The sequence below is a fragment of the Pundamilia nyererei genome, unplaced genomic scaffold, assembly GCF_000239375.1.
Source record: "Pundamilia nyererei isolate P.nyererei 1_Seehausen unplaced genomic scaffold, PunNye1.0 scaffold00057, whole genome shotgun sequence".
Classification (NCBI taxonomy): domain Eukaryota; kingdom Metazoa; phylum Chordata; class Actinopteri; order Cichliformes; family Cichlidae; genus Pundamilia; species Pundamilia nyererei.
The window spans coordinates 2,133,583-2,144,700 of record NW_005187458.1 but is presented as its reverse complement, the minus strand read 5'-3'; the positions used below and the strand labels follow the sequence as shown (position 1 = coordinate 2,144,700).

General features: G+C 39.7%; 2 protein-coding genes across 2 annotated transcripts in view; one reads left to right on the top strand and one right to left on the bottom strand.

The window, feature by feature from the left end:
- sass6 (SAS-6 centriolar assembly protein) overlaps positions 1-8,438 on the top strand; it is a 14,536-nt gene extending 6,098 nt beyond the window's left edge. Inside the window, 9 exon segments of the mRNA XM_005734253.2 lie at positions 1-46; positions 220-414; positions 1,268-1,357; positions 3,347-3,526; positions 3,906-3,987; positions 5,705-5,814; positions 6,933-7,030; positions 7,779-7,870; positions 8,121-8,438. The exon segment at positions 1-46 is cut by the window's left edge and continues 170 nt beyond it. Coding sequence (XP_005734310.1) covers positions 1-46; positions 220-414; positions 1,268-1,357; positions 3,347-3,526; positions 3,906-3,987; positions 5,705-5,814; positions 6,933-7,030; positions 7,779-7,870; positions 8,121-8,173 — 946 coding nt within the window. The 3' untranslated portion in view covers positions 8,174-8,438.
- A 332-nt stretch (positions 8,439-8,770) lies between these two features.
- Positions 8,771-11,042, bottom strand: LOC102200848 (histidine-rich glycoprotein-like). Its single transcript, XM_005734252.1, has 6 exons — positions 10,954-11,042; positions 10,709-10,793; positions 9,975-10,144; positions 9,773-9,889; positions 9,399-9,476; positions 8,771-9,291 (listed from the first exon to the last, which is right to left on the bottom strand). Exons 1-6 carry the CDS (start codon positions 10,963-10,965, stop codon positions 8,872-8,874), a joined length of 882 nt encoding a protein of 293 aa, XP_005734309.1. The 5' UTR covers positions 10,966-11,042; the 3' UTR covers positions 8,771-8,871.
- Between the last annotated feature and the right edge of the window lie 76 nt (positions 11,043-11,118).

The window sequence follows — 11,118 nt, the reverse complement described above, 5'->3', positions numbered from 1 at the left end:
CAGACGAGGTAAGTGAATGTTTAGGATGAGGAATTATTGCGTCCAGGTGACTTGCTCTTAATGTTTGAAACTTTATTATAATTTGTGTATTGGCAGCAGATATAAATTTCTTCCGTCCATCTTCTGTAGATCATCCTATCATGGGGGCAGCGGAAGCCGTGCTGAAAGCTCCCCACAGCAAGAGAATGCTGTTGATTATTTTCTTTCTCTTTCATATAGGAATGCCAGCATTTAAAGCAGCAGGTCCTGTCTCTCAGGAGGGAAAACAGCACCCTGGACGCAGAGGTCCATGAAAAGGACCGTTTGGTGAGCCAGATGCAGATGAGAGTGGCTGTTCTGGAACAGGAGGTCAAAGATAAGGATCAGCTGATGAACCGCACCAAAGAAGTATTGGAAGCCACTCAGCAGCAGAAGGTAAGGAAGCCCTCTTCTGCATCGGGGACAGGGGGGCATTAAGGATTCAGAGTGAGAGAAATGATATGACGTTATGAATAGGAAGTCACCAGGAGTCACCGTGTACAGACGAATGGTTAGACTCAGGATGTCAGTGTTGTGCAATTCAATTTCAATTCAGTTTAATTCATGAATCCTTCTGTCTTGATGCGCGCTCAATCATCCAGGTAAGTAAATCCCAAAAGGTTGATTCTGTTCGTCTGGACGTTGTGTTTTCAGTGGGAGAAATGTTTCATCGCTCATCCACTACCAACTCTGCTGCTAACTAACTGTTATGCAGAAAATAGACATCTGTGTCAGACTGGTCCAACTTTTATGTTGGAGGTCATAACTGGTGACAAGACTTGGTATACGGTCTCAAAGCCCCGAGAATGCCTCGGGGTTGTTTTGTTTTTTTACTATGAGAGTATAAGTGAGGTGTTTGGTTGTGATGTCTGGAGGCATCTGAGGAAGAACATGTGACGCAGAGAACCTGAAATGAAGTGAACACGCAACAACTGCAACATACTAACAAACACAGCATGTTTGAAAGGTAGATGTGTTTTTGGAATCGCCTACAAAAACTTTGTTCGTCAAAATAAAATTCACGTTGACAAGCTGCTGTTTTTAGACTTACACACATGGCATTGCACGAGGGGTTGCCAGGGGTTTATCTAAAAATGAAGAGGTGCAGCAGATGACTACCCTGATGGAGGCCAAATTTAAATCAGGATTGTTCATCAAGCCTTCAAGGTTTTTGTTTTTTTTTTGGTTTTTTTTGTTTAATAAAATTTTGCCCTTCGGATATTTTTAACCAGCTTGCTTTTTGTTATAGGAATCAGTGGAAGGAAATGCAGAAAGTAAGGAACTTCAGATTCGAAAACTTGAAGCTACAGTGAAATCACTTTCTGAGGAGCTGATAAAGGTTTGTCAGTTTGTGTGTTTGTGTTCAAAACTCACACTTTTTATCCTTCAAGCTTGAGTCCTTGGGCCTTGGAGCACAGAATCTTTGCTATATCTTCTAGACAGAGATCTTTGATGTTGTTTAGGGATCTGCTGGAGCCACTGGCACAGTTTGGGGTCACTGCCTCAAGTGCCTCCTCGGTTAGCACAGGGACCACTGCCGCCTTGACCTTCCACATATTGGGGTCTTGGCAGTGCATAGGTTCGTCAGTCTAGTCTTACATTCTCGAGTGACTTCTCTGTCTACCAGTCGCTGGTGTTTTTGCTCCTTGGTATTTGGTATTGGGACCGATCCATTCTTGGGGATCCTTGGGATCGGGATATTCCAGTCTTTGGGTAGCCATTCTGGGCGTCTCAGTCATTAGCCATTGTTTTGTATTTTATATTTCAAGCACTCAAGACTTTTATATAAAAGGTTTTGGAGAAGATTTCAGACATGCATCTGAATGGAGGTTTTAAGGTTGTTGTTTTTTTTAATTTCACATATGTAAATCTAAATAATGAAATATATTTTAAACAGAAAACGAAGTAGAAAAAAATCTAATTGCTACTAATATCTCTGGTATATACGTGCTCAAAAAGGAGTAGGATGAAGTTTACACTTTCTTTTTAGTCCTTCCCCGCTCACATTCACTCCTGTGGGGAATTTAAAATCACAGATTGACCTGTGCATGTCTTTGGACTGTGGGAGGAAGCCGGAGTACCCGGAGAAAACCCATGCAGACATGAGGCAAACATGCAAACTCCACACAGTAAGGCAGTGGCCAGATGGTGGATTTAAACCCAGGAATGTGAGGCAGCAGTGCTAACCACTGCGCCACCGTGCTAGCCCTGCATCAGATTGGCACCTGTCCAGGGTGTACCCTACCTTTTACCCTATGGTAGCTGGGATAGAGAATGGATGATGGATAATTTTATATAATATCGCTGTTTAATAAATGATAACTCAGTCTTCCTTGATATAACATATAATCAGAAAATATAAATAACTATTTATGAGTCACAGTACAAAGTCAGAGAACCTCCCTTTGACTTTGACCTTTGGCTGTAATTGAGAGTATTTCTGTATTTTCCATGTAATTTTATGTGCCATATTAAATGTAATTAAAAATTAATTTTACATTTTTTGACAGATGAATGCAGTTAATCTTTAAAACACTGGTTTTCATTTTAGAAACCACAATCAGCAGTTCGACTTAAAATACCTGTTTTTTCTTTTTAAAATCTTTATTGTTGCTCATTAACAAGAAAAAAGTATTTTTTTATCCAGTTAATCGATGCAGTAATCGATAGAATACTCGATTACTAAAATAAATGGTAGTTCCAGCCCTTGGCAGTGCTTTCGCAGCCTGTAGGGAGCAATGAATAGCCCATCTACCTGCAGTGAGCCAGTTGGAGGCGATGGTTGTAGCTGTGGGCGACTCTTGTTTGTGCTGTTGATGGTCTTCCAGCCAGCTGCATTGAAGAGCAAAGTTATAACAGATGAACAGATGCGCTGAAAAGAATGAAGACGTGTCCCCTGTAGCTGTTACGTGTGCTTTTCATTATCTCTTTTCTGGTCTTTGATGTTTTTCATGCTTCTTCCGTTCCCTGTAAGCTCCAGAACAAGAGACGTGCACCACTCCCTTTTCTGGTTCATTTCTCACCCAACAGCATTCAGCCTACTTAGTTTGGGGGGGACTACACAGGACCATGTTTTCAAAGCTTGAGAACTTTTCTCCCCATGCAAATGGGCACAACCACTGTAGTATAAAATGAGCAATATGCAGGAATGCCCTACACAGTGAACCACATCCTGTTTTATAGGGTGTTGCTTATACTGATATTGGTTGCTTTGGAAAGAAAGTGAACGGACTGCATCTCTGTTATAGGGAAAAAATAGAAGTTGTGAGTTTTGAAAATGATCAACTCCTCTTTTTGATCTATCCTTTTTTTTCTTTTATACATACAGGCTAACGGTATCATTAAGAAGCTGCAAGGAGAAGTTCGAACCTTAGTAGGAAAAATAAAAGTCAAAAACACTGTGACAGTGTCGCAGGAAAAGATTCTCCAGGAAACTTCAGAGAAACTTCAGAGTGTTGAAAAGGATCTACAAAGCGCTCAGCAGCAGCTCAACACTAAGGAGGAGCAGGTATGTCACAGACTGAAGCCTTTTCTTTTGGTAAAGCAGTAAAGGAGATCTCATCAGTCAAACCAGTAAATCAGTACAAGTACTTTAAAAAAAATACAAAAAGAAAAAGTACAGTACTGTGTGAACTGTGTCCTTTTAAATGCAAGTGAGCATAAAATAAAATAACAACCTGAACTATCGATACTAGGCGAGATGGATCCGTCCTTTCATGTCATTCTGTCTCTGCCATCCAAATGTCAGAGCAGAAATTGAGACTCATTAGACCAGGCGTTGTTATTCCAATATTCTGCTGTCCAGATTTGGTGAGCCTGTGTGAAATGTAGCCTCAGGTTCCTGACAAGAATAACAACCAGTGCGAAATATTCTTTTTATTTTTCAGATTTTAAAATTAAATGAGCAGTTGGAGGCCACGGTACAGAAGCTAAATGAAACCAAAGAAGTGCTGAAAACTAATGAGAATGGTAAGGAAGCTAGTCCTGTTCAATGGACCCTCTGAAAACTGACTTTCATGTCTTCAAAATCGTTAAGGTTTACAAATCCAGCAAAGCTTCTCAATCCATCAGTGTTTATGGAGTCCACTTCCATATGGCGACGTACACTACAACTACATTTTATTTATATAGCGCTCGTTAACAACAACATTTGTGATTTGGCAATATTAGAAACACCAACAATCACACAGCCATTAGCAAGAAATTGATGACAGTGGGAAGGACCAGGCTCAGCCATCTGCAGAGAGATGGGGGGGGGAGGGGAAACTATAGATGAGTGAAGAAGAAACACTATGTCTTTGCTTAGCCAGATTAATTAAATAGCATCTTATTTCTTAGTGTAAACTTTGTGAGCTTTATCCAAAGCACAATCTGTTGATTCACCCGCTAATTGTATTCACAGTGATTTGCCTGCCTAGCCTAGCCTAGCTTAGCTTGTAGCCAACTCGCTAGCAGCATGGCCTCTATACCTGTCCCTCCTGCAGTTTCCTGCTCAGTGTGTCAGATATTTAGTTACTCCTCTGCCTCCTTTTGTAATAACAATACTTGTAGTAAATGTAGCCTTTTTGCAGCTTAGGCTGACCTCACTTCAGACCCTTGAAATGACATAGTTGTCTTCCAGGGGCCAGAGCAGGTGACATTCAGGGAAATTTTTAAACTGCTGGTTAAAGTTAAATGTACATTTTGTAAAATTATAATTCATGTCAACAGTAATGACACCTGGTTGCATCAATCGAAGGTAACTAAATGAATATTGAATTGGGGACTAACTTTACCAAAACAATCTTGGGCTTAGTCATTTTCTCTGGTACTCTCCTCAATCGGACCAGGAGTGACATTTTTAGGCACTTATTTCCCTTTGATTGCTGGCTGTCCGAGTAGTAAAAAATCAGTGGGCTCTAAAGATGATTGGGAAACTTTCAAGTCATCTTTATTTAAATAGCACATTTAAAAGACATCAAGTGTCGGCCAAAGGGCTGAACAGAGGGATGATATGATAAAAAAGAATTAAAAATGTACACAAGCACACATACGTGAACATAAAATACATGTATACGTATACTCATGCAAACATCATCCAATGAGAAGACCAGAATAGCTAAAACAGAATAAAAGTGGTGTCAGAGAGATCTGAAAGCCTTGGAAAATAGTATTCAGATTCTATTTGAAGACTTCCAAGGACAAAGAGGATTCAGGGGAAAATCTGGTCTTTTTAGACAGCATCCACCCCATTGTGGATGGAGGAGCTCTCATTTCTAGAAATCTGGACAAATTTATTAAAACCCCCAGAACATGATGGGTTGGGACAAAGCAACAGAGATTCATTTGTCTTACACGCCTCTCTGCAGCTTCTCTCCAAAACCCATTCCCTTAGATGCTGCGTCTGCCTCCTTCTGAGTCCCTGTTTATACATGAATCAACAAATTGATTTACATTTTGTCATTATGGAATATTGTCTGTAGAATTTTGAGGTGAAAAATGAATTAATTCCATTATTGAATAAGACATAACATAAAAAACATTCTTTCCAGATGCACTGTGAGTATCTGCTCCTTGCCTTGGCTGCCTTGAGAAATGTGTGAATGACAAATAATTTGTATTGTGAATAGCAATCTCATTCACATTATGAAAGTTGCCATTTAAGTGTAGCACATTTACTAGTGTGTTTATTTTCATTTGACCACAGTTATAAATTGGCTTAACAAGCAGCTAAATGAAAAGCAGCTGTCCAGAAAAGCACGGGGTCTGGAATCACTGGAGAATCCTGCAGTCTCAACCACAACAGCAGGACTTGGGGTAGGTGACAACATACTGATGATGTTTATTCTTCATCCTTCCTCTTAGATATTACTACAAGCTTCATTCCTATTGTGCCATTCAGCTCAATATAAATATGTTTTGTGTCATTGAGTGAGAGATTATGGCAGTAAGAGACGGCAAAGCAAGAAAATTTCAATTTGGTCAGTTTCTTTCTTGAAGCAATGCTTGTTGGCAATAAATGTTATATTGTTGGAAAGCCTGTGTAATTGCTGTTACACTAAATGGTGTGTGAGAAAAATGCATCTGCAGGTTGAACAGCAGCACTGGGCATGTGGGTTGCGCCACATTTATTAGATTGGGTGATTGAAGTCGGAGACATATCGGCATTTAGCAATTTATTCATTCAACAAAAAGGGGCCTCAGTAGCATGTGGAAGGACCGTACACAGCCACAACAGCCTGGCACCACCTGCACCACCTCCTTATGCCGGTCACCTGCTCAGTCACACACCTATATGGGATGGCATCCCATTCTTTTTTTGTACGTTACTTAATTACGCACAGAAGACAGTAATTTATTAACTATTCATTATATTAGTTTCGAACTTCTCCATTAAATGACCTGAAACGAATTGTCATTTAACAATATACACATCAACATGAGCCTATGAACCTAATAATCCACCCTGGAAGTAATAAATGCAGAAAAGATTTGGTGGGTTTTTCGTGGGTTTGACCAACAAATGCATTATTCACAAGAAGCATTGTTACAATAAAGAAATAATCAATTCAAAACAATCACGTCTAGTTTAACATAAGCTTAGAGAATGACGGGATGCCTGAGAAAGAGAAGTAGCGTACTGGGACAAATGTTTAAGAAAGCAGGTGAAGAGCTGTAGTAACTACAGAGAGAGAAAGCTGCGCCAAGGGAAAGAGTTGTTGAAGCTAAGTTAATAAGAGGGGCGATGATCAGTGAGCAGCAGTATGTCATCACTGACGTGACGTTTGCTTTCAGAGTGCTGATGGAGAAGTAGAGAGAAGGTCTGAAGGGGCTTCTCTGTGTCTTTGTGCAACAGTCTTATGTTTGCACATTATAGCAGATCAACAGCACTAACACCACCTGAAGATATCTCTGTATTTTTTCTGGCACTTCAGTTTTATCCTCAGACAGCCAAACCTGTTGTATCTCCCATGGCGGCTGCTGGGATCAATCTTACTGATGAGCACCTCGGGAAGTCATCAAACAGACAGATGTGAGTTTGTTGACTTAGTATGACTGAGTATACATTACACTCAAAGACAAATGAGCCAAAGTAAAACTGTGCAATTTATAAAATGTATTATCTTTGAGTAATGGAAGTATTTAGACACATTTATTGATATATGTTATTTTTTTTATTGGTATTCATTTATTGTAATTAATCTCATATCAAATGTGAATATAAAGAAAATAATGTTAGTATAACTGAATTTAGTGCACTTCTCAGACATGGGTTGGGTCTAGCTCAGGAGGCAGAGCAGGTCATGTACTAATTGGAAGCACTACACCGGTGAAAATCCAGGAAGTGGACATTGAGATAGTGGACTCTTATAGGAACCTGGGTGTTCACCTGAATAATAAGCACTGTTTTATGCAGGTATAGGCACAAAATCTCACTAACTTTCCTGTAAAAGTTTGCTACAGATACTATCTGGTCCATTTCTGTCTGATATTGTACTTTTGTGTACAACTGAAATACACTTCTCTATCATTATAGCTGTCTCTCTTGCTTTAGCAGGGAAGGAAGAAGTTTAAGGTCTCTATCCAGGCTGATAAATGTGTTTCTTTATAGCAGTATGCAATTTACAGCAGTTATATATTTAAAATGATTTTGATTCCACGACAATACCAGTGGTATTTTTGTTTGTTTGCTTTAAATGTTCATTGTGAATATGTCTCTTTGGTCAGGAATGCAAAGTGATTTTGTGTTCCTCAGGCTTGTGTTTTCTCTTTGTCCTTAGTGGAGACTCTGCTGGTCTGGATTCGAAGTACTTTGAGAAGAGAGATGATTGCATCTCGATCTATGGTCTTTCATCTAATCCACGTCAAAGAGGTAAAAGTGCTCAGCTTTTAAAGATCAGCATCTACCACATATTAATTTCAGTGCGTCAAGTTTTTCATTTCATGGCTTAGTAGTGTAACTTTTTTTTTGGGATGCAGCAGTAAATCTGTGGGGCAACAACGCTAATTTAGGTGCCTTTAAAAAAAAATACGAAGAAAAAATTGTTTTTTTGATTGAGATGCTGAATGCGTGTGATAATAAGTAACAGTAATTTGATTCTGTTTGCTTGCTTTGTGTTCAGAGTTTCCTCAGAGTACAAAGCCATCTATAGCTTCAGCTTACTTCTCTGCATAAAACAGAAGTTTCAGGATCTGCAGAAAGATTACAATGGAAATGGACTTAAAACCATCAAGTCACGTCTTCGGCTCTTGTACAAAACTGCTACTGTTGCATTAAATAAATTTGTTTTAATGAGTGATTCTTATGGTTAATTCTAGTGATCACTGAGAATGTATTATTGTATGTGAAATAAAATTGTTCTGTTTTTCTTATGTTTTGGCCCCTAACTGTGTTTTACTGTATACAGTGTACTCTTGAATAAACAACTTTTCCAGTCTCACTTCATTTCTGGATATCTTAAAATTGATCCAATATCGCATTTAGTATAATGTCCAAAATAAAAATATGTGCTTTCTGCTGGGTTTTTTTGTGTTTAGTAATATTCTATCCTCAAATCAGTTTACCTTCAATTTACAAAATGTGAACCATACACCAACCATTGTACATATAGATTCGCATTTGATACCTTTGCCCATAGCTGAGTGCATCATTGCTGCTGCCAGCATCATGATGGAATTAAATAGATGCCAAATCAAACCAAACTTCAGAACTGCTGTTCTGAGTCTGCTGATTCTCAGAAATAACAATCATTGTGCTTACTCCAGCTTCAAGTAGTCAACACCTCGATGGTTTATTTTGTATGCACTATATTTTGGCACATTGCATGCAGAACAACCATGTTCTTTATTTGGCAATGTTCAGCTAATTCTGGATTAGTTGTGTGGGCGGTGAGGAAGAGGCCAGGGGCAAATAGGGTGGAGAGCTGGATCAGGATTGACTAGGAATCCGTGACATGGATAAATGCACCGTAGGGGGTGAAATGACCCTTTACCCTTGCCACCAGTAGGAGGAGGGCCATGACCATGGTCGTGAGCATGTGGAGGGCGTCCTCCTTTGTGAGCATGTGGAGGGCGTCCTTCTTTGGCAGCATGTGGAGGGGGGCCATGACCATGGTCATGAGCATGTGGAGGGGGGCCACCATGAGCATGTGGAGGGGGGCCATGACCATGGTCATGAGCATGTGGAGGGGGGCCACGACCATGGTCGTGAGCATGTGGAGGGGGGCCACCATGACCATGTGGATGACGTCCACAGACAGGCTCCTTCTCACCAGGCCCAAGGGCAGTGGTATTCTGTTGAGAACAAAGACAACAAATGCAAGAGTTGTTTTTTTTGTTGTCGTTTCTTAATAAATTGCCATAAAAAAGGAAATTTATTGCAAAGCTTCTGTTGGTCTCACCTCTGCAGGATAGAAATCACACTCAGTGGACAGGAGTCCATTTTGACTGGAGTAAGATGAACGGCAGAAAGCATGACGCTTTAAAAAAGGAAGGATATATACAATGAGAGAACTAACAGGAATAAGCCATAAAAAAGGTATTTGTCATTTAGGGAATCGAAATGCTGGTTATCTGTATTGTTTGTATTTGATTTAATACTTCTTACAACTGTGCAGCAAATCGCTTGTTACTCTTTAACATTGTGATATAATTTTAATGGGATGTGGTACTCATGATCTCACTGAATACACACAGTTAAACACTTTACTAATTTTAGTACACAGCATATCAAAATGTGGCTCAGGATTTTCTGAAGTGTATGAGTTGTACTTACAGCTCTGTTAGGACAAAGTGGAATGCATGCCTCAATTATGATTCTAGAGCCCATTGGGCAATGAGTCTCCACAAGTACAAACTCAGGATAGTAGTTCATTCCTAATCCCATCATGTACTACAAGAAAAGAAAGTGTAAAGTTAAACAATGACTGATCTTATGAGTTCACAAAGAGGGGGAGGAAGAAAAGGATCCTCTGTACCCCAGTTGATATCCGCCCCACTTCCTTCAAGATGTAGTAATGCTGGTTACTGGTGTTCTTGTTGAATTCTGCTGTCGCTTCATGAACAGACTTGAGACCTTCAGAGTTGTTGAGAGGCAGCAGCACAGGACAGTCAGGGCAGATGCGTACCATCTCCAAGTTAGTTTTTTCTGCAAACACACAAAGAATTGTGCTGAGTACGTTCAGAGGATTCCAAAAGTCACTCGCTGAGGCTCTTTAGCGTTTTCTGTCAAATATTCTCCCTTGCAGTCTTTCACAAGATAATGAACTTCTCCCCATGTTTACTTCCTAAAGACTCCTCTTCACTAGGATGCTTGTTTGAAATTATTTTTCAATCGTGAGTTTCTTCATTGTATTTTTTTAGCGTTACACACAAAGTATTTTGTCACCCTTGTCCCAACTTTTTTGAGACATGTTAAATGATTTAAATTCTAAATAAGCATTTTTTAAAACTAAACTTAATGCCACAGTTTTAATATTTGCTATTAGTGTACTGCTTTTACAAATGCTTTTTTTTATCTGCAGTCAAACTTAAATGACAAATTATGAAAAATGAGGAAGTTTGGCCAAAGTCTGTCTTTGGCCACATCGAGTGTGTTTTTGAACAGGCAGGCCAACAGTAACAAGTAATCAAAAATGATCGTATTTGATCGTATCTACAGTAGCATCTTCTCAGTGAAATGGTGAACAGCTATGATGCAGAGAGAGCCCACCTTGTCGTGTGTCACATTCATATTTGGTTATGCTGGCATCACCATCTGTTATAGTCATCAACACAGTGCAGTTGGCCTTCACTGCCTTCAGAGAAACACAGAGAATGCAGTTTTATTTCATAACATCACTGAAGTAACTTTGCATAATTTGGCCAGATTAGCACGTCCACCTTCTGACCAGAGGTGAATGTTGCATGAAGTCAGTGCAGGCAGGTGGATTAAGCAAACAGCTGCTTTGCATTTACCCGCTCTCCCATGTCACGTATTTCACAGTCCTCAAAGGGTTTCGGGTTGATAGTGTGGCATTTTGTTTCCCGGAGATCCAGCTGCAACTTTACGTTACATCCACCATCAACCTGGAAAGAGCAGAGAGTAAGACTGTCATTCATATTTACTGATGCAGTTTCCTA